At 33.7% G+C, this 23,578-nt stretch overlaps 1 protein-coding gene across 30 annotated transcripts in view; it reads right to left on the bottom strand.

The window, feature by feature from the left end:
• LOC145331869 (MAP/microtubule affinity-regulating kinase 3-like) overlaps positions 1-23,578 on the bottom strand; it is a 201,724-nt gene that overhangs the window by 8,912 nt on the left and 169,234 nt on the right. For 17 of the 30 annotated variants that reach the window (XR_013883929.1, XR_013883930.1, XR_013883925.1 and 14 more), the window contains 17 exons: positions 22,681-22,759; positions 21,247-21,332; positions 20,912-20,971; positions 20,427-20,535; positions 19,818-19,884; positions 18,605-18,649; positions 13,793-13,867; positions 13,225-13,276; positions 12,565-12,650; positions 11,715-12,093; positions 9,059-9,147; positions 8,694-8,867; positions 4,865-5,016; positions 3,225-3,407; positions 2,967-3,051; positions 2,450-2,601; positions 79-153 (listed from right to left, as the gene is read on the bottom strand). Coding sequence is in view for 18 of the 30 variants with exons in the window: in XM_080176746.1 (XP_080032872.1) it covers positions 79-153; positions 2,450-2,601; positions 2,967-3,051; positions 3,225-3,407; positions 4,865-5,016; positions 8,694-8,867; positions 9,059-9,147; positions 11,715-12,093; positions 12,565-12,650; positions 13,225-13,276; positions 13,793-13,867; positions 18,605-18,649; positions 19,818-19,884; positions 20,427-20,535; positions 20,912-20,971; positions 21,247-21,332; positions 22,681-22,759 (1,948 nt within the window). In the remaining 12 variants the exon portion in view is untranslated. The remainder of the gene's footprint in view (positions 1-78; positions 154-2,449; positions 2,602-2,966; positions 3,052-3,224; positions 3,408-4,864; positions 5,017-8,693; positions 8,868-9,058; positions 9,148-11,714; positions 12,094-12,564; positions 12,651-13,224; positions 13,277-13,792; positions 13,868-18,604; positions 18,650-19,817; positions 19,885-20,426; positions 20,536-20,911; positions 20,972-21,246; positions 21,333-22,680; positions 22,760-23,578) is intronic. The other 13 variants (XR_013883936.1, XM_080176743.1, XM_080176741.1 and 10 more) reach the window with 8 other exon arrangements.

Here is a 23,578-nt window from a genome sequence, read left to right as displayed (position 1 = left end):
ATTAAAACGTCTCAAAAAATACTGAATGGCCAGATTGATATATTTTCCTGTAAAAAAAACCTTATACAAATACAATACCTGGTTCGGTCTTGGCGTTGGAAAGCAGTGTTGCTTCTGTTTGCTACTGCACCAGGGGACAGGGTGGCTTTCAGGCTGAAATTAGTAATACTCTTTGCAAAACTAGAGAATAAGTATAAATTGGACTCTTTGCAAACTAGAGAATATAATTTTGACTCTTTGCAAACTACTGAATATTATTTGGACTCTTTGAAAACTACAGAATATTATTTGGACTCTTTGCAAACTAGGGAATATAATTTAGACTCTTTGCAAACTAAAGAATATAATTTGGACTCTTTGCAAACTAGGGAATATAATTTGAAATCTTTGCAAACTAGAAAAAATAATTTGAACTCTTTGCAAACTACAGAATATATTTGGACTCTCTGCAACTATAAAAAAATCGACTCTTTGCAAAATAGAGAATATAATTTGGACTCTTTGCAAGCCACATTAAAAAAATGTAATTCTTTGAATGCTTTTATTTCCACCTCTCTTAATAATAATCATTTCAAGACTTACGAACCCAATTTGTATTCCCCTTTAACGCTAAAAGACTTTTTAAAGTTTTGTTTTTAGTAATCAGCTAGATAAATAAACATAAGCAGAATTAAACTTTCACTAGCTGATCACTTAATTCTAGTGCTCGCACAAATGCATAGTATTAGTGTGCTCCAAGTGCAGTTTAATGAAAGATAGAGTGATGGAAGAGTATAGGCAGGGCACAGGAATGAACTCTGAGAATCATTACAAACAAACATAAAAAGATTAGAATGATTCAGTAAACATTGAAAATAGAAAAACCTTTGATAGCTAAGGTTAACTATCTTTTCTGTTTACTTAAATCTTTCCTTGAATCATTTATGTCTTTTTTTCTCAGAATCCTAAGACCAGTCCCTGTTTAGTTTGTCTACAAGACTGTATATGATTAGAAAAGGAGAAAATTAAATAGATTAAGAGGCAGGTCTGTTTGATGGCTCATAACATGTAAGTAAAAAATTTAATACAAAAATCATATACAGACTTGCACAGTGGTAGAGAGTTTAAGAAGAAGCTTAGCAATAATATTTAAATAGAGGGTTTATCATTATTGTATTACATTCAAATTAGTATTTAATATATAGAAATACAGATAGTTAATAAGAATTAACTACACAATAATACATACACAAGACATAAACTTTAAACAAAAGCTTATATCACCAATTATTTAATTCCTTCACCAAATTATAGATATCCCAATACTATTACAAGTCAAATGGAAAATAAAAAGATACAAGATATATAAAGTACACAAAGGGTGGAGGCGGATACCAATGCAAAGGAACCCAACCAAATGAGAGTCATAGTACTATTATTCTCCTTGCCATTTTCATTGTTGTGAATGGATATATATACATTACATGGATATTGTGACATGTGAAGTTTTGTTGCCAATTTAGGTTGCTAATTTAGTTACTATCTCTTGGTCAACATATTTCTCCCTGTTTAAATGAAGGGGATGGGGTAAATCAGTAAGTTAAGGGGGGGGGGATCTGAGTATTGTTATGTTAGCCAGCTGGAAGTATCATTATATTAGAATAGGCAAATATCTGGGGCAATATCCAAGTAATTCTATATCCATTAAATGTGACATTTTGATAAAATAGCGGAGAATTGACAATCAAGACATCTGATAGTTAGCAATAAGTGACACCACCATTATCAAATTATACTTCATTTATTCAACAGTCAGACAAAGTCACATTGCTTTAAATCCTTTTAGAAGCTGAGTTCTATTGAAAAGGTTTTATAAGTGGTAATGCCGCCATCCCCCTTCACTAATAGAAGTAATTACTATAGTACAAAGTTGTAATATGATAAAATTAATTTTATATCAGTTAGCTTAGGTTGAACAAGTCAATACTTTGACATGCAAAGGGTTTCATGCACACTAATAATAAGATTTACAGGATTAGTGGAAAGGAAAGTGAAAATATTTACAATTATTATGTCATTTATAATTAAATCTTCAATAATGAACAATTTTATATGCGCCCTATTAAGAAACAATTCTATAAAGCCATAAATTGTCATATAGTCTATGGCTAAGTCAAAGAAAAATTGGAAATGGTTAAGTTTATTGAAGGGGCCATTGAAAATGTTTAATCAAAAAGGCTTTTGCCTGAGTCTTTTTTTCTATTTTCTTTTTTTATCATTTTCATTTTTGGACACTGGTTGAAAGGATTAAAAGAATAAGGGATGGGATAATACGATCACCAAACTTGCATAATCAAAAAAAAATCAAAGCTGTCAAATGCCCTGTTTATTATTTTTGTGCGCTTTTTAAACAGTCATGCGCGCATATGCTTTGAAACTATATGTAAAAGATCGCGGCAAACGATCGCACCTTGCCCTATCATCAGAAGTTGGCCCTGCAGACGCGGGATGTGCGGACAGAACTCCAGTGCCGCCGTACACTGTTGCATTACCGCTGGCCGCAGCCACGCTGCCGCTGTTCCCTGCCTCCGCAGAAATGCTGGCACTCTTTACATGGCCCTGCAGGTGCAATTTATTTCATCAAATTTCTGGTATATTCATAATGGAAGGAAAGTATTGTAGAGATATCCAGAACACTAAAAAAGAATTATTTTCAGCATAGCATCCCATTTGATGGTGGGAATAAAAAATACTAATAAATATCATTTTTAAGCAGCCAAGAGTTATAAAAAATATACATTTGGATTAAAACTTTAAGCTGTTAAGATTTTTTACTTTACTTTTTGACCTAATAACCTAGATTAGGAGTTCCTCTCAGCAATCCCCACTTTATTACTTATTTTTCTGTTTTTTATCTCCAAATTTTGGAAGTAAGGAAATATTTTTGAAGACGACTTATTTGATGATGAAATAACATGGCATTCCTGTCTGGGACGAGGTGTGGCCGTCTCTGAAGCTGTGGCACTGCAAGTTTCAGGATCAGATTCTACTCCACTATGGAGCAGACTGGCACTGAGACAAAAAGATTGCCTTCAAATTTGTGGATTTAATGTGCTCTATGACTATTTAAGGTAAGTAATAAGGACATATTATGAGAACATAATTAAAACTAAATTCACTTTTCCCCTGTTTTGTCTGCAGTTGAAATATCCATGATAAAAAAAGTAATTTGGTTGAAGACAAACCTATTGAGGGCAGCCACACTAGTAGGAGTAGTTGTGGTGTTGTTTGTCCCACCACCTCCAGAGTTGTTACTGGCCGTGGACTGACTGTTGTTGTTGTTGGATGATGAGTTGGTGGCTGCTCCTCCCACAGCTGTGGCTGGACCAGACACTGTGCTGTTGTTGGATGTGGTAGGGGTGCCACCACTGCAAGGGCAATATATTAAGTTTTAACACAGGTTTTTTTAAAACTTTTTTTTACATTTTTACAGGTATAGGTTCCACATCTTCTTTTAATTCAGGATATAAAATATACTAATATTGTTTTATTTTAGGGGATTTTTAAAAGTTTTTTCATAAAATTTGTGGAGAGACAATTATGATTTATGATTTCCACAGGTCAAACTCTTGACAAATGACAGAGGAAACCAATTTCAAAGGATTACAAAATTCTTTGACATCATCTCTATTTCTTTACCCCCATCTTTTCTTAGATCTTATATAAAATTATTATCTCATTAGGGTTGTTTCTCAGTTTTTGTTTAATCAGATACCAGATTTAATTAAGATTGAATTCATTCAAGGCATTTTTTTTTACAAATAAATTTAACAAGTATTCTTTTAAAATAAATTTCTTAACATTAGTTCAGAATTTTATTTTTTTGAGTGAAGCCTAATTTTTCCCCTTCATTCTAAAATGAAATCCAATTCATCTGGCAGTTCCAATTTTCATTTCAGCTTTTCCAATTCTTACACTTTTTATTAAGAAATCAAATCCAGAAAGAAATTTGACTTGTTGTTTTTGATTAAATTATTGCTAAAAATTTGTATTAAATTTTTTATGGAAAGTTAAGTAATTCACCAATGAATGATTGTTTTATCTAGATTTTAATTAAATTTCTTATCTTAGTTATTAATAACATACAGTAGGTAATAATTATGTAGACATAAAATATTAATAATTGTTATCTTTAATAATATGAGTAATAGAAAGAGAGGACAAGATAGAAGTTTAGAATAGAGAGAAGCATAATTCTATAGAATATTGATAGATAGATAGATCAGATTATTAGGAATAAAATTGAAACAAATCTCACAAAAATAACTTACTTTGAATTATTTTAATATTTCAATAATATTACTAAATATCCAAGAAAACACCTTGACCCAGCATACAATTTTAATGGCGTTTAATTACAATCATTGCTCAATTTTGTAACAAAAAATATAATGTTAATAAAATACAGCATTAAGCAAGCTGAATGTAAGAAAACACCATAGATGAATAATCTAATATATATGACATGCATTTTACTCCCCTCAACCATTATAAGGTTAGTGTGCGCGATCATAGAAAAAAAAAAAATATAGATGATTTTTTTCCAGTTTTATTTTGAAGGACAATTCCCGAAATTTATACAGAATACTTTTAGTTAGGTATGTTTGCTTTTTTATCTATTAAAATCCAAATGTGACGGAGACATGTATTTTGAAAATCAATTTGTAGAACATAAAGGAAAAGGTTTTATTTGGGTATAACTTCAATAAGAGCTCAAAGTTTTTAAACTAGTTCTACTGTTTATTTCAGAATTATAAGTCTCCAAGTAAAACTTTAATTATTTTTAGAAAAACCAAAATCCAAAAGATTGGAACAAAACTCTTACCTTGTATTTAAATCTCCGCCAATACCCTTATCTGTCGAGGAGGACTTTTGTTCGCAGCCAATCGCCGACCGCCGATTGACCGCCGCATTGCCAAAAACGGCGGCTCTACCCGTTGCATTTGACATGGTGTTGGATTTTGTGATGCCTCGCGACTAAAAAATTAGAAAGAGGTTAGTTCGGTTTCAATGGTATTGGCCGCTAATTTAAGCAGTTGTCATAGACTGAACGGACGGATTACCATACGAGAGACAGGTTTGGGCATTCAGAAGTTCAGCCCTAGTTAAGTGTTCTAACCAGGGGTCTAAAGGGATAGACAATGGCCGAAAAATTAATGTACATCCTAAATGATGATACACAAATTTAACTCTTCTGTAGATTACAATAAGTTGTTGAAACGTTTGAAAACTCAACTTAATGAACAATCTAATCAAAAGTCCCCAAAGTATTCAAACCAATTAATAAGACAACGTTATCGTGAGACTTTGGGGACTAGATCTGAACAGTGAAATGTAATATTAACGCTTGGATGGTTAAATGGCTTTTAATCATTATGTTTGTCAACTCTTTAAAATCCGCTAAATGTATAATAAATTCACACAACCTTCTCTAAAATTTAAAACAAATAAAATCTTGTTTGAGATATAATAAAAGTGTTAAGTATAAAATGCTTAATGTTTGAAAACTTGAAAGGTTTCAATATATCTGCAGATTAGATTCTCAAACTATCACAACTTAACGCAGTAGTTGTTCTAGATAACTTTACTTATTTGTACAAATTTTGCAAGCTATGATTATTTAAGAGAAAATTTGAATTTTAATTGCTATGACATTATAACCAACATATATAGTATAACGCCATTTTTATTATGACATTATGATAGCAGTCTTATGTTGATGCAATAAAAAAATTAAAAAAACACGATGGAGACGAGAGAGCATTGGTTTTTTTTAATTGGTGCAAGAACCAATTTTTCAAAATACCAATAAAAAGCGAATGAAAATTTAAGGTCCGGTATCTAAAGAGAATAAACTTAGTGAAAATACTTAGGGTATCATTCAGTGAAGATACAAAGAGTATCATTGAGTAAAAATAAGAGAATTATTCAGTGAAAATACAAAGAGTATTATTCACTAAAGATACAAAGAGTATCATTCAGTTAAGATACAAAGAGTATCATTTAGTAAAGTGATATTGTCACTTTTCTTGCAAATAATCTCTTTCTAGTTAAAAAATTCTCTTCCTTTATTCTATAGCAGGCGCAGCTACTCCATGGTTTATCTTTCACTATCATTTTCGCACAATAGCCATAATTTTTGTACTTCTTTACATTAGTTTAGTTTTAAGTAATTTTTTTCTTTTGTGTTGTGAATTTTTTGTATAGGGGGGTATCCGACCCGACAGAAAATAACCTAAAACCTATGTGTGAGAAAAAGGGATATTCCAAAGTCCATTTGGTCCAACGGTTACCAACTGTATTCTACTTTGTAGCTTAATACTTGTCTAATATGAGATTTAACAGATTTCTTTGAATAAATATCCCTCCTACTCATAATCACGGTTTGGTATTCAGCGAATTAATTCCATTTGAAATTGTCGAAAATTAAATATTTTGTTGGAGTAAAACTTGTTTTCTAATGTTGTAACTAAAAGGGAAGTGGGTAAGAAGGGGGATAAAAAAGGGAGGGGATTAAAGGAAAATTTTCACTTAGAATTGTTTGTCAGAATCACATTCCTTTTTCCCTGCTCATGATAAAAACTAGTTGAGTAGAATTTATCAGTTTGTAATTTCTCTAAATTATGTTCTGAGAAAAGGGTCGTGTACTGTGCGTTCTTTTCTCAATCATAGAAAAAGGAATATGTAAATTAAAGAAATCTGCAAAGTAAATTTAAAATTTTCTGCAACAGTAAATAAGTTAAAAACAGTATATAAATGGAGTTGGGACAAAAGTCCGAAAGGTTTAATGTAGTTCTTTTCACCCATTGTTAACAATTTAAAACTCCAGTGTTAAGTACAATTAAAACATTCTATAGGAAGATATAAATAAATTTTCAGGTATCTGAAAAACAGGCAACTATAATTTTCTTAAATTTACTTTCTATAAAATCAGAATTTTCAAAATTCTTTTCCTATTAGCTCTGACATGCTTTAACAGGAAGGAAGAGAAAGAAAAATTGGGTTATGGAAAAACGTTAAAAAGAGCTAGAGCAAATATAACAAAAAGAAAAAATTAAAAGATTAGACTGTAAATTTTAAAGAAGTTATCTTACTCGTTGTCTCAAAAACTATGGATACTTTTATCTTATATTAATACTTAAATTGGTTTCAAACTACTAGTATTCAATTAATAAATACTAGCGGCTACGCCCCCTAGAAGCCTCTAGGGGCACTTAAGGTAGGAGCGGGAAAAGTCGACCTCATCCCATTTTAAATTTGAGTTTCAAAAGAGTAAAAATATACACCCTCCCCAAAAATAGTTTAAAACCTTCCCAGGACCTATAACAAGCTTCACTTAGAACAATATCGGTTCTGCAGTTAGTGAGATCCTTCGGGACAGACAAAAAAAGCTTACTACTTTATATAATAGATAATCTACAGAGAGAGTAGTTTTGTTTACCATAAATTTGAATTTTCATCAACATATGGTCCATTGTCTTATCCCTAAAGATCCCTACAAAACAAGTAGAAATTCGAGAAAGGGAGAAGACAATGTTCGTTATATCATAACACAACCCACCTTTCCCCCAAAGTTCTCTCATAGAAGATTTTTTGGGAAGATTAATTAAACATCCAATGTGCAATATATTAAAAGGTGACTGCAAATTTATTTTTATAAGTTTTATTCCCAGCCTTGCATTAGAAAGAGAGCAGAGGAAAAGGATTTAGGCCAATGCTAAAATTTGCACACCAAAACTTTCCAACAAAATTTATTTTCAGTTTAGGCCACTGAAATTGACAAATATTATCATTTGTAAATAGATGATGGTAGATTAAAATGATGACTCCATGACTAATTAGGTCCAAACCAGAGAGAGAGATGACAACAGTCTGTTTAATACACTAGTCCCCAAAGTTTTATAATAACATTTTACTATTCGTTTCAACCACTAATTTTAATCTGCAGAAGGGGTATTTTGTGTATTATCATTGGGGATGTACATTAATGTATTGGCCATTGTCTTATACCTATAGATCCCTGGGTCAAAACACTAAGAAACTATAAAATGATGAAAATAGATAAAACGTAATGTCGAATTTCCTTAATCTTTATCGGAAGGAAAAAAGTAAGAATACAAATTCCTATCCAAAACTTGGGGCAATTATTTCAAGTTTTGTGTAGGAATTATTTGATCCTAAATTTAGCTGATTATTGGTTTTACTTTGCCCCTAATACAAATATATTTGTTGTCCAAGAAAAAGACAAAAAAGCTACAACATCTGAACAGACACTGAATTCTGTAATAAAAACTATTTTTTGCCTATTCCTCGGATCGCCTATACATATCTTATTTAGATGTATCTCTGCACCAAATCTTGCTTAATGATATGCATGATAATATTTGGTAAAACGCCTTTCCGACAACCGACTCTATGACTGCACGACTTTAGTCTACAAGTCCGAACTGTGCATGGTGGTGAGTTGAACCTGCTTTGGGCCAAGGCATTCACCCCTACTTTATCTATTTATGCCACACACCTGACATAGCAGCAGTAGGAACCATTTTTAACGTCTTTAGATATGGGCCGAGATTCGAACCTATCTATCTATCTAACGTGTGGATGCGCTAAGTTTTACACCTCAGTAGTCGCGGGTAATTAACAATTATTACCTTAGGTGAGGTTGTCGAGGCATTGGATGACGTTGGCGTGGAGCCTTGCGGCGTGTTCGAGGCGGTGCCCGCCGTTCCGCTTCCGGTAGAGCTGCGTGGAGTCTCTGGCTTGGTTAGGCTGCTTCCACCGCCGCCCCCTGCCGTGGCAGGTCTCGCCTTAACAGGGTTGAGCTTCTAACCATTTCATAAATAGAAATTCAGTATAGGCAGATGTTGCAATTATTTCAAATACCATATTCCATATACTTTAAGTGTTAGCTTCTAAACTACAGAAGATTCCTAAAAATCTTAGGTTACTTTTTAAAAATAATCCCGTACGTACGAAGCGAATTATTTCGGCGCGTTTTTTGAGAATTTATTTGTACCTTGATTGTAGCTGAGTCGACTGTGTTCTGGCGCTTAAAATTTGAGCTGGTGGTTCCGTTGTTGGTTCGGGGGGCCGCGGTTGGAGGACCTAAATCAGATGCTTCGTTTAGTTTAACGCATTTTGAAGGGCGCCACTTTTAAGGGACGCCTAATTTGAGTAAGAAAAAATATGGGTTCAAGATTCTTAATAACATTTGGTGTACAATCTACAAAAAATCGCCTATAAATTGATGCATTAAAAATCCGCTAAAATAAATAAAAAGGAAGTTTGATTGTCCAATGTCAAATGTTAATAAGAATATTCCATTTTACTAAGAAACAACGAAGATTTTATAACATGAACATTTTGTTTCGCCCAGGTTAGTTGGAAGAATTTCTAATGACATAATTTTTTTCCGGTAATGCTTCGAAATCGATTAATATACGCAGGATGATAACCGGTTCCGAGCAATACTAAAAATCATGAATCGTATCGTGTTGAAGACAATTTCTCACAAATATAAAATAAAAATGATAGAATCACAGCCAGTTTTTTTTATTAACCAGGGACTTCGAGACCTGAGGCTAACAAAACTGGTTTTCTAATTATAATATCCGTGGAAAGCTGTCTATCATACGATGCTGTAAACAAGTAAAATTTCATTCAATGCGCCTGGACAAAAATGGCTTTCTTAAATATCACTCTTCAAAATTGAAAATATATTTTCTTCAGAAATCTGTGACAAAACAAGTACCTTACTAAAATTACGGAAAACAGAACTTTCAAAAATAGTTTAGCCTTATTAAAAATTTAAAATGGTTTATTTTAGTCAAATATATCCTAAATTTATATTCCATTTCCTATAAATAAATATATATCTGATGTTTAATGAAGGAAATACAATTCTAACCTTTTTAACCTTCATATTAAAATATAAAAACTAATACCTATTAATTTTGAAGAGAGATATTTAAAAATCATGATTTCTGATTTTCTATTTTTTGTAGAAAAAGAAAAGAGACAAATATTTGGTAGGAAAGGACAGACATAATTGGATAAGGTAGAGGATACAGGGATAATATAATGGACGAATAATTAACTTTCCCCAAACTCATGGGCATAAAATTCTGCATTCAGTAGCTTGTATCATTTAAAGGGAATAATTTCGATGCTTGTTGCTTTGTCTTTTTTAGGCATGTGTAATCAAATGGACTTTAAGTTATCATCCAATATCCTCTCCCTTCCCAGATAAAATAGAAAAATCTTGAAAGGTATTATTTTTCAGAATATTATTTCCTGCATAAGTTTAAAAGAAAACAGAATTCAGGAAGAAATAAAAATATAAAAAAAATCAAAAGGGATGAATATTTATAATTTTGCAAAAATTTAAATACTCAAGCTTCTTTGCTCAAGTATAATTTTACAAAATATTTATCCCTAGATTTTTAATAAAACAGCATTAAACTAAGTGTGGCTTTTAATTAGCAAGAGTCTATCCATTATCAAACTGTTAAAAAAAATCAAACTAGCTAATTAAAAGCCACACTCTAAAGAGCAAATAAAAACAAATCCTGATAGTTGGGTTGGGTTGGGTTGGGGTCAGGCAAAACAACTCAAAAGGGGGTATTTCAGTTGCAGTGTTACTTAATTTTGAGAAAAAAATAAAGTTTATGTTTGAAGTATTTTTTGGGGGGTATATTCATATATTTTTTATAAGTGACCTGTACATAAAATACAATATGAAGTAATGTATCCAAATCACTTTTTCATATATATTATGTAAGCATTTTTAATTGCACCATTTCTCCAAATGTTTAATCTTCTTAGTTAAAAAATATATATTGTATGTAAAGTATTTTTTGTTATGTACTTCAAAACAAAAACCATTTTATGACATAATTGATATGTTTATGATAAAAATCTATTTTAATTTCTATTTTGGGTTTTATTTAATAATTGGGTTTACAGCTCATGCATTTGGGTTTCAATTGGGGTTGATAATTCTTTATAAAAAGGTTGAAAAACTTGAAAGAATTACTAAATCTAAAGAAATTAGTTCATTTAAGGCTTCATAAAACAAACAAAAGCCTTTAATATTAGTGAAAATCTTTGGGATATAATAATATGAAAAAACAGAATAGAAATGTATGAAAGGGTTAACAAGAAGACTAGAGGGGTAAACTAAATATTTTCTAAAATTAAATAAACACACGCACACTCCACTATAGTTAGATCCATTGGCCATCTTGGTAAGAATCCATTCATTGATGACTTGGTATAATTTTCAGAAAGAATATTTAAAAAAGGTGTCATATGAAATTAACAATTAAAAAGATATTTTGGATGTAATATTAATTTTATTTGATATTGGACATATAAAAGAATGGATAAATACCAAGAAAGACCAAAAACCCATCTATGTTCCCCTTTCTCTGACTCTCTTCAATTTTCTCCCATTAAAAAACCAGTTGTTATGTACTGCCTGTACTATATATATAAAAACCACCCAACAGAAAATGCGAGAATTAGTTTTTATTGTTATTTTTGTACAGCTAACAATAGTTTTATTAATCGTTGTTTTTCCATGTTCTATTATCTAGGAAATTTTTAAAATAAATTGTACAAAAATTATCTAAACTAATTCCCGCATTAGCTGCCCAACAACAACTCTCTACCAGCATTTGTTTGAAGTTGCTGCGGCTGTTGCGCGGCGTGCTGCGCCGAAGACTGCAACTGCGGCGTCATCATCACCGCCGTAGCGGCTGTTGCCGCAGCCGCGTTGGCCGCTGCCGCCGACGAAGTTGTATCCGCACCCGTGGAACCGCGTCGCGGCTTGTTGCTCGTCGCCGAAATGCTCCGTTGAACACCGCGATGGCTGGAACTGCTCGAACCGCCGCCCGCGTGCGCCGGGCTTATCACTGAGTTGAGGTTGATTGCACCGGCGGCAGCGTGCGAGCCGTTGCCTCCGCTCTCGCCGGCGGAGCTGGGGGGCATGCCGCGCAAAGACTGACTGGACCCGGACCGACTTGATTCTGTTTCCAGCATGAAAAGGTTCTGAAAAAAAAAGATAAATAAGACTTGATCGAAAACTCTGCTTTGTTATTCAACCCCAAAAATTTTTGGAGGCCAGTGTTTTGGAGGTTGTTGGAGCCATATAATGACGAAAAACAATCACAAAAATTTACTTGATAGAAGAAGTAAAAAAACAAATTAAAAATCAAAACATACATAATAAGTTTTTTACGCGGTAAAGAACCGTTTAATTATTTCTCTCATCGTATTATAAACACCTTTCCGCGGATATAAAAATGTACGTACAATTACAAGATTAAAACCAGTTTTTTAGCCCAGAGATGCCAAAGGCACGGACTAAAAAACTGGTTAAATTCTAATGATTGTACATTTTATTCGTAGAAAACTGGATATAATACGATGCTATACAAAATTTTTCAGTATGAGTAAGAACCGGTTATATAATCCACCGGATATTAATCGGTTTCGAAGCGGTACCGGGGAAAAACTTACATCTGTGTTTCTTCTGCCAAGTAATAAGTAGGATGCGAAGCAATCATCAAATTTCTGTTGCTTCAAGGACTCTTCTAACGTTGTCTAATCACAGAACATCCAAATATTAAACCCAGTATAAAAAGATATTAATTCAAAGTAAAAGTTTCACATGTAAAAATCACGAAACCTTTTCCAAAAATTTCATATAAAATTATATAAGCCTTTTTATTCATAACAAAGAGGTAGTTGCACGAAATGCATTTGAAATTGATTTTAGTGAGCCACATGTTTTTTTCCTGTTTAATACTTTACACATATTTATAAGGCATACCTATTGTATTTGAAAAAAATTCATTTTTCTACTACGTAGTTTGAAAGATATTAAGACTGAAATAGTGACTTTTACCTACACAAATTGGACATTTTTGGACGTAACTCAAAAACTGCCAGGTGAAAGCTTATTTTTATTTTAAATATTTTCATGGCTAACCTGTACATAATACATATATATTCTACGAAAACATTTAAAGGTTCACTTCTGCAAGTGTTGGGGGAACTCGTTAAACAAAAGAAACTTTGTAAATACTACAGTAGTCCATTACAATCTCATAAACGGATGAACATCCAGTAATATTAATATTGGCCATTATTGGCAGGTTGATATTTGTATGCTTTCCTGAGGGAATCCCATTTGCTGCAAGATCTCTATCCGCTTGATATCATTCCAGTCCTTAAAAAATAAGGTATTTCTTAGTTTTACATTAAATTGCAATCCATGTATTGGCAGTTTCAGCTTTTGCAACGGCCAATCCAGGTTATGAAAGTACCAAAATACGCATAAAATAATGGGAGTTTGTGTTGTAATTTTTTTATGCTTATGATGAAATACATAATATATCTACCTACCTATTTTAAATTAAATATGTTGTGATGACTTTTTTGTTTATAATGAGAGATATATATGTCATTAGCATGTCCCAATGTTGTATCGTATCCTATTTCTTGAGAACCCTGTTCTAGCCCCAGAAATGAAACCACTGTGGCACTAACCCAGCAATTGCAAATATGAATGGACACATGGACAAAGTGATACATAAAGCAGACATTCATTTGCTTTCAGGGAGGAGAAACAGAAATGGGGATTTGTAACCTGACCGACAGACCAAGTAACATACTATATATACATTAGAAAAGACGTTTTCACAAAAATGAGCCACCTATCTCCAATAGAAGCTGAGAAATTCACCTGAACTGGTTCTGTGTAAGGTTTCAGCTCCTCCTCTTCATATCCCATGTTCATCCAACGATCTTTCATTATCACCTGAATTTTAGAACAAGATTAGTTGTCATCAAATATCATGTCTTTTTTAAATAAAAAAATACTACCTAAGGTAAAAAACTTGAAAATCCCAAGAAACAAGTCGTAGATACACGAAATTTTTTTTTAACAAACACACACACACTACAACATACACACACACACACACACACACACACACACACACACACGCACACTCACACACACACAAACTTTTTGGAGACCACCAGTTTTTTTAGGTTCCTAGAGCAATACAAATAACTAGTGGAAGGAGTAAAAACTATATCAAATAAAGTAGTAGAATGTCTTTGTCTGCAGCTTCAGGATTCTATATCTACTGAATTCATTTTATGGAAGCGTCTAGGTCCCTGGGTGGCTTTAGTCATATAATTGTTATTATATATCTTTGTTTGGTTTTAGGCTATTTTCCTACTTTCTTTAATCCTTCGAACACAGAGGTCCTATACGCTGGGGGAGCAGCTGCTAGTGATTTTAATTTAGTATCATTGCAACAAATTCATGAAATCCTACTATTGACTATGTAAGTAATTATCCTTGCTTAAATTGAATTGTCTAAGCCAATTCTTTTTATACTAGCGCAGGTACTCAATAACAAGGACATGCCCGGTTATCTGTCCGTCAATCCATAATACATGTAAAAGGTCCTTAGCTAGGTCCTAAAACTAAACTGCATTATTTATCACTCTCTGTATCAAATCAATAATAAATATTGCTAAGGTTGAAACCAATTTGCTGGAATAGAATCCAATTATTCTAATTATCAGAAATGAAGCCAGGGTAATAGGATAGGCAATGAAGAAAAGTTATTTAACGCATCGTATGATAGACAGTTTTCCGCGGTAAAATGCAAAATAATAAGATTAAAAACCAGTTTTGTTTGACAAAGGCCCGGACAAAACTGGTACAAATTTTCAGATTAAAAAAAATATTCGTAGAAAATTGTTTGTAAGAGTGCTATACATGATTTTTCAATGTGGCTCAGAACCGGTTCTAATCCGGCGGATATTAATCGGGTTCGAAGCTTACTGGAAAGAATATGATCTTAAGATTAAATTAATATTTGTTAATGCATGTTCATAAAGTATTTCATCAATTTAAATTTTGTGATGTCAAAAAATGAAGTTTCAGAATTTTTATTAAAAAAATTATTGCTTATCCCTATAAGTTGATCAATAAAGTTGAAAGGAAGTAATTAATTTCTTTGTTTTTCTAATTAATCATTTACACCCATTAATAATTAAATAATTAATAATTAAAATTCAAGGATATATGTAAAAATTTAACTACACTGCAATTAATATTGAAAATTAATTTTTAATAAAACTGTTTTTATTTTCATGTCGGGCCAGTTGCAATTAAAGGAAGTATAATGGGAATGTCTTGATCAACAAACAGGCGTAATACAAAATTTTATTGGCCCTGTGGGACCGAACGCCTGGGCCAGAAAAACTGGTATTGACATTATGATTTTTCATTTTATTATTCGTGGAAAATTAAATTTAGTAGGTAATATATGATACTTGATTTTTTAGGTTCCATCGGGATTCCTCCCACACGGGATCCCTCCCACGGGATTCCTCCCAAACGGGATACCTCCCACAGTATTCCTCCCACACGGGATCCCTCCCACGGGATTCCTCCCAAACGGGATACCTCCCACGGTATTCCTCCCACACGGGATCCCTCCCACGGGATTCCTCCACAACGGGATACCTCCCACGGTATTCCTCCCACACGGGATCCCTCCCACGGGATTTCTCCCAAACGGGATACCTCCCACGGTATTCCTCCCACACGGGATCCCTCCCACGGGATTCCTCCCAAACGGGATACCTCCCACACGGGATTCCTCCCACACGGGATTCCTCCCACACGGGATCCCTCCCACGGGATTCCTCCCAAACGGGATACCTCCCACAGTATTCCTCCCACACGGGATCCCTCCCACGGGATTCCTCCCAAACGGGATACCTCCCACGGTATTCCTCCCACACGGGATCCCTCCCACGGGATTCCTCCCAAACGGGATCCCTCCCACGGAATTCCTCCCACACGGGATCCCTCCCACGGTATTCCTCCCACACGGGACTCCTCCTTAAAATGTTTCAATTTTTTCCCATTTTCAATTTTTCAGGGTGGGGTGACCTTCCACATCCCTGTAAAAAAAAATTTTTTTTTTATTTTTTTTTTTTCATTTTAAAAATTGAGAGTGTGGTGACTTCCCACACTTTTTCATTTAAAAATTTTTGGGGGTGGGGTGACCTTCCACACCCCCCTAAAGAATTTTTTTTTCTTTCATTTTCAAATTTTTGGGGTTGGGGTGACCTCCCACACTTCCATAACAATTTTTTTCAAATTTTTTTTTTTTATTTTCGGGGGTGGGATGACCTTCCACACCCCCTTAAAAAAAAAAATTTTCAAATTTTTTTTTCTATTTTCAATTTTGTTGAGGGTGGGGTGACCTCCAACACCCCCAAAAAAAATTTTTTCATAATTTTGTTTTCCTTCATTTTCAAATTTTAAACTTTTCAGGGGGATGGGGTAACCTCCCACATTCCCATTTTTCAAAATTATATTTTTCGCCATTTAAAATTTTTTTATTATTTGAAAAAAAAAATTTTAGGGGGGTGTTGGAGGTCACCCCAACCCAAAAATTTTAAATCCAGAAAAGAAAAAAATTTGAAAAAAAAAATTTTAGGGAGGTGTGGAAGGTTACCTTACCACCGAAAATTGAAAATGGAAAAAGAATAAAATTTGAAGAAAAAAAAAATTTTAAGGGGGTGTGGAAGGTCATCCCAACCCCGAAAATGAAAAAAAAAAAATTTGAAAAAAAAAAATTTATGGAAGTGTTGGCACAGTGCCTTTGAAGGTGCTTTGACTTTAGTGTCAGAACCTAAATTGGGACATAGTGCATTTCATTACCCTAGGTTAGGTAACTTCATTTCACTTTTCAATAAAATCTAAAATGCAGCAGTTTTTGAGAAAATTAAATTTGAAAATTTTAAGTTCAATTTTCACCCACTAGGAGTTACCGCATAATCATGACAAGAAAAGCAAATCTTATTTATTTAAAACTTTGAACAACTTTGCTTTTATAAAGTTCTTCATAAAACCACTCCTGAAGTGAGTTAATTAATGGCCATTTTTATCAATTGCTTTGCTAAGGTCACGGAAATTCAGCCTTAAATAAATCATATATAGAGAGGTTTTATGACTGACTTTATAAAAGCAAAGTTGTTCAAAATTTTAAATAAATAATCTTTGCTTTTCTTGTCATGATTATGCGGTAACTCCTAGTGGGTGAAAATTGAACTTGAAATTTTTAAATCTAATTTTCTCAAAAACCGCTGCATTTTAGATTTTATTGAAAAGAGAAATGAAGTTACCTAACCTAGGGTAATGAAATGCACTATGTCCCAATTTAGATTCTAACACTAAAGTCAAAGCACCTTCGAAGGCACTGTGTTGGAGGTCACCCGAACCCCAAAAATTTGAAAATGAAAGAAAAAAAAATTTTTAGGGGGTTGTGGAAGGTCACCCCACCCCAAAAAATTTTAAAATGAAAAAAAAAATTTGAATAAAATTTGAATAAAATTTTTTTTGGGGGTGTGGGAGGTCACCCCACCCTCAACAAAATTGAAAATGGAAAAAAAAAATTTCTTTAGGGGGGTGTGAGAGGTCATCCCACCCCCAAAAATCTTAAAATGAAAAAAAAAAAATTTGAAAAAAAATTTTTAGTGGGTTGTGGAAGGTCACCCCACCCCAAAAAATTTAAAAATGAAAAAAAAAAAAATTTTAAAAATTTTTTTTTACGGGGGTGTGGAATTGTAAATGGGAAAAAATTGAAACATTTTTAGGAGGAGTCCCATGTGGGAGGAGTACCGTGGGAGGGATCCCGTGTGGGAGGAATACCGTGGGAGGTATCCTGTTTGGGAGGAATCCCGTGGGAGGGATCCCGTGTGGGAGGAATACCGTGGGAGGTATCCCGTTTGGGAGGAATCCCGTGGGAGGTATCCCATGTGGGAGGAATACCGTGGGAGGTATCCCGTGTGGGAGGAATTCCGTGGGAGGGATCCCGTGTGGGAGAAATACCGTGGGAGGTATCCCGTGTGGGAGGAATTCCGTGGGAGGGATCCCGTGTGGGAGGAATACCGTGGGAGGTATCCCGTTTGGGAGGAATCCCGTGGGAGGGATCCCGTGTGGGAGGAATACCGTGGGAGGTATCCCGTTTGGGAGGAATCCCGTGGGAGGGATCCCGGTTGGGAGGAATCCCGTGTGGGAGGAGTCTCGTGTGGGAGGAATACCGTAGGAGGGATCCCGTTGGGAGGGATCCCGTTGGGAGGAATCCAGTGGGAGGAATTCCGTGGGGAGGAATCCCGTGACTACCGATTTTTTAGTATAGCTCAGAACCGGTTCTTATCCAGCGGATATTATATATCGGTTTGAAAGCCATGCTGGAAATATAGATTCTAAAACTGTTTCTCGTATTCATTCGAATCCGGTGGATAGGAACCGGTTCTCATCCATACGAAAAAACTATGTCTAGCATCGTATTATATTCAGTTTTCTACGAATATAGAAATGTACAATCACAAGATTAAAACTAGTTTTTTTAGCCGGTCACCACGGGGCTAAAAAACTGGTTTTAATCTTATAATTGTACATTCTATATCCGCGGACAGCCGTTTATAATACGATGCGAGAAATAACTATTCTTACCTCAAGGGAAGCTCTTCTTGCTGGGTTTAAAACAAGAAATTTCTTAACAAATTATTCAATCATTCTCCATCCCAAGCTTTTATATTTTTAGAAGATTTTTTTCTCAATAATACCTATGAATTAATTTTTTCAATGAAAAAGTACTTAAATACTTTGATAGAAACGATTACAGATATTTAGGTAGTATCCTATGTCGACCAAAGTCTCCCCCCTCAACCCCTCTATACTTAAAATGATATTATTTTTAGGTAGGGTTATGCAAGGAAACAAGGAAAAAGAATATACCTATGCGGTTGATTTTTAAAAATATATAGTGTCCTAATTTATAGGTATAATATGAAACTATATGAACAAGACTATTTTGGCGTAAGCTCAACGTTCTGCTATAAATTAGATGTGAAACTTGTGGCTGGCTAAAATAAATAACTCCTCATCTACCCAAAGTATCCCATTTCCTCCCCTCCTACTGGAAGGACGAAATGACCAATAAGTGATGTCCACGTTAGCATTTTTCCCCTGTCATAATATCCACGTATATTTGTTGCATTATAATTTTGTACTTCTAAGTATAAATAAATGTTGTAAGTTGCATGTTCTTACGGATTATTAATATCAAATATTTCCATAAAACTAATAATAAAAGAACATATTATATCAAAGCTTAAAAATATTAAGTATCGTATTACTTACTATTACACAAAACATTATCTTTTGTACCTATTGATGTTATTATCGTGTATTGTAATTAACTTAAATAAGAAATGATGATTTTATGCGGTTTCTCTTAAAACACCTCATCCCCTTCACCTTTTTCTCCCCTTCTTACCCACTTCCTTTCAGATTCACCAAAAAACAGTTTTACTCCAACAAAATATTTAATTTTCTGCAATTAGCCATTGTTTCTTAGTGTTTGGACCTAGGATCATAGAAAGAAAACGAAGTTTCGGGTTTCGTCGCATTTTTACAGTAGCTTTTCTCCTAATTCTAGCCCCTGCGGGGAGGCTCTAACCCATGCGGGGTAATCATTAACAATTACCTAACCTAAAATAACCTTTCAAAACTTACTGTAAAAATGCAACGAAACCCGCAACTTCGTTTTCTTTCCATGACCCTGGACCTAAGAGTCATGGAGAAGGACGAGACACTTTTGTATAGCCACTAGGGCTATCAAGCTCCACGCTCAAATGAATTATGTAGAATGATTGTATTCCTTTAATAAATGTTCACAGTCAGTACTCATGTAGAAGGGAATTCTGTATTTGCCTCGTAATACTCGTTCTCTGCAATAAAAAAAAGTTATTGTTCATTTTTCAAAATTCATTTTAATGTTCTAAATAATCAAGGCTTTTTATGCAAATAAATATCTAACCCCTATGCAGAAATAAAAACCGACTAAGTCCTTAGGAAATGCAAATGAAGAATTTTTTTTATGGCGAATAAATAAGAAAAAACAAATGTATGTCGTTTTTTTCAAAATTTAATTAACATATAATCACTGCTTTACATTCTAACTCAGGATTTATTTGTTGTATTCCGTTACTTAAACTTTCATATTTAATTACTTTTTCTTTTTATTTAGGGGGAGTATGCAGTGCATTACCGTCAGATCAACAGACCGATAAAAAAGGTTTACAGAGTAGTGTCGTGGTTCAGTGATGGCATTATAAGTCACGATGGTGAGAGTTTGTGTTGAAAACTCCAAATGTTGACTCGAATTTTTTTAAATCGCAATAATAATCACGCAACTTCCTCCAGGTTATGTAAAAATATTTTTTTATGTGTTGAGGTTGCGTGATTTTATTGCAACACAAACTGTTCTTACCTTAACTCTCTGAGGGTGGAGCCATCGAATGGTAGACTGCCGGAGACAAGGGTATACAGGATAACACCCAGGGACCAAACATCAACCTCGGGACCGTCGTATTTTTTACCTGGAATATTTATTCAAGTAAGAATTTAATTGAACCCAAAAATAACCGAAAATAGCATCTAAAGTAATCTACATCCTGCCTTCGCTCAATAAATATAAGCTCTATACTAAAAAATGGCATAAATTTAGCCCAAGCTTTTATATGGCAGGTGTCCTTCCTAAATATCCAAAGTTTTTTCTGTCTGTAACATAAAATTCTAAAAAATACTGAACCGATTGAATTATCCATTATACATAGGTTTCACATAGGTCTCATGATAGTTTTAGGCTATTTTATCTTTAGATTCAAATCTTGGGATTGTACTAGACTATTTTTCTACCCTTCCAATACAATGTCCCTAGGTGCGCAGCCGTTAGTACCATCTTTTGTTACTTACCTTGGAAAAGCTCAGGAGCGGCATAAGGGGGGCTACCACAGAATGTATCCAGTTTATTGCCTGAAAACAATGCAAAATGTCATAAAAAATACCTTGTTTCAAAAAAAAGTAAAGGATTTTTATTTCCCAAATATAAAGAGTATATCTAGTGGTTGATTTTAAGGTATAAAAAATGTGCTTAAATATGTTGCATCCTTTTCATTATTAAAAGCACTTTGTTTCATTAACTATTACTTTTCACTAGATTTTACTAAAGCAAGGTTGACTAAATATCACTCGAATTAAAATAATAGACTTTTATAAAATAAGCTCCTCTATAACCAACAAAATAATACCTGGTACAAATTCATTGCTGAACCCGAAATCTGCAATTTTGATATTCATTTCTGAGTCAAGCAACAAGTTCTCGGCTTTTAAATCTCTGAAAAAAAAATAAAAATTATTAGCTTAAATAATAATGAAACCGTAACAAACCCAGGGATCTAAAGTGATGAGACAATGGCCAATAAATTGATATACATCCCCAATGATAATACACAAAAATACCCCTACTTAAGATTAAAATCAGTGGTTGAAACGTTTGAACACTTAACTTAACGAATTAACCAATCAAAATTCACTTAAGTCCCCAAAGTTGTCGAAGAAAACGTTATCATAAAACTTTGGGGGATAGTGTAATAAAAAGCCTTATGTCCCCTCTCTCTCCTCAGTTTTTTCTGCACATGACTGCTTTTGGTAAGCAATCAAATGCTCTAATGCAAACCTGCAATTTCAATTTAAGTAATTTTGACAACATTCAATTTAATGCTCAGTGTAAAAGATAGTAAGAAAATAAGTAAGGTTAGGGAATATTTACTAAAAATCACATTCAATTACAGAAAATGACGAAAATAAAATGAAAATGAAGTTGTTTGGTACTAAAATTAATGATATTCATTTGTTTATTTTTTCTTAAAGTGTAAACTGCAGTGAAATGAATGCCCCAAATACCAACAAAACTAACCAAGAGCTGGTTCCAAAGCTATCTAAAACATCAAAATTACAATTCAGTTAAGGCCTATGTTCTATCCCAAAGTTACTGTCATAATACTATAATTAAAAACTCTTAAGGAATTTCTTCCACGAAACTTTGAATAAACAAACACGTTCAACAGAAAAAAACAGAAAAAAAAACGAAAATCATTTTGTGCTGTAAAAATACTGAATAACTTGGATTGGGGAATAAGGTGGTCTAGTGTATACATTAGTGTGTTCAGGGACGTACAAGCTTTATATTTTGTGGGGTGGGGTGGGGGGGGTTAAATTTGTGGTTTCAAAGGTTTAAAGAGGGTATTCTAGTGTGTAATGTACACTGTACAGGGACGTCCAAACTTTTAATTTTAAGGGGGGGTAAATACCCCTTTACCCCACTCCCTTGGACCTTTATGAATGTGTACTTATATTTTAAATTCTTTTGGCTGTTTGTATTGAAATACATATTTTTGTGGGTATTAAAGTACATTCATTACTTACTACTTCTAAGAACTAATGAAAAATTAATAGGTTTTTTTTTTCATTCTCTTATTGTCTTTACATAATATAAACTTTAATGAGTCTAGGTTTTGTCAGGGAGGGGAGGAGACATTGGGCCGTTTATTACACTAGTCCCCAAAAAGTTTTATAATACATTTAATAAAATTTGGCGGGAAAGTTTATTTACATGTGTATAATTTTGGCGGGAAAATTTGTTTACTTGTGTATAAAAATTTTTGGCGGGAAAATTTATTTACCTGTGTATAATTTTCTTCTGATGGCAGTACTGAACAGCTGACACAATTTGTCGAAATTTGGCGCGGGCTTCCTTTTCCTGTAGACGTCATCAACAATTATCATTTATATTCGAATCCGCACCTAGAGGCCTCTAGGGGCCCATGAGGGGGGGGGGGGAAGTCTACACCCCAAATTCAATGTTGTTATATAAGAAAATAAAAAAATAAGGGGTATTTTTTTCTAAGGGCAATTTCTCTTTGTAGGATGGTGGTACCCTTCCTCAAAATAGTTATAGACCTTCCCAGAATCTATGAAAAACTACCTTGTAAAGGAGAACCATATCGGTTCAATGATTAGCGAGATCCTTCGCTACATACACAGATCCTGTTATTAGAAGGGCAAAATTGCTTAAAATAACTTCAAAAAGAATAAAAATACCCAAATTAGAAATAATAGAAGAAAACTTAAAAGTCATGGAGCAGGCATATTTGTATTTTCATTCTGAATATGCAAAAATATTTGTTCAAAAATATACATGAATATTTTTATTTGTTGACGTAGGTTAGTTTCCAGCGCTTTTTCTACAGAAAAATAGAATTTGATTATAGATGCAACATTTTCTGTTTAAAAAGTAGAAATCTTAATGTCCCGACAATAAGAAGGAAAGTGTCTTAATATTAGCATTAATAAGGTGACATTAGGAAGTACAATAATATAAAATACAGGTAATAATTAAGGTATGCGTATAACAGGTGTCCTACTTAATCCAATTTAATAAATAGGGCCTTAATCCTTAATTAAAGTAACAGGATGTCTGCGTGAGTCTGTCTACTTGTACCGAAGGAACTAAATAGGACCTTGAAAGGTTTGTGACTATTTTTTGAGAAGGTACCTTCACCCTCACAAGAGAAATCGTCC

Source organism: Acartia tonsa, chromosome 11 (genome assembly GCF_053477335.1).
Source record: "Acartia tonsa isolate MP-2025a chromosome 11, ASM5347733v1, whole genome shotgun sequence".
Classification (NCBI taxonomy): domain Eukaryota; kingdom Metazoa; phylum Arthropoda; class Copepoda; order Calanoida; family Acartiidae; genus Acartia; species Acartia tonsa.
This window is presented reverse-complemented; position numbering and strand designations above follow the sequence as displayed.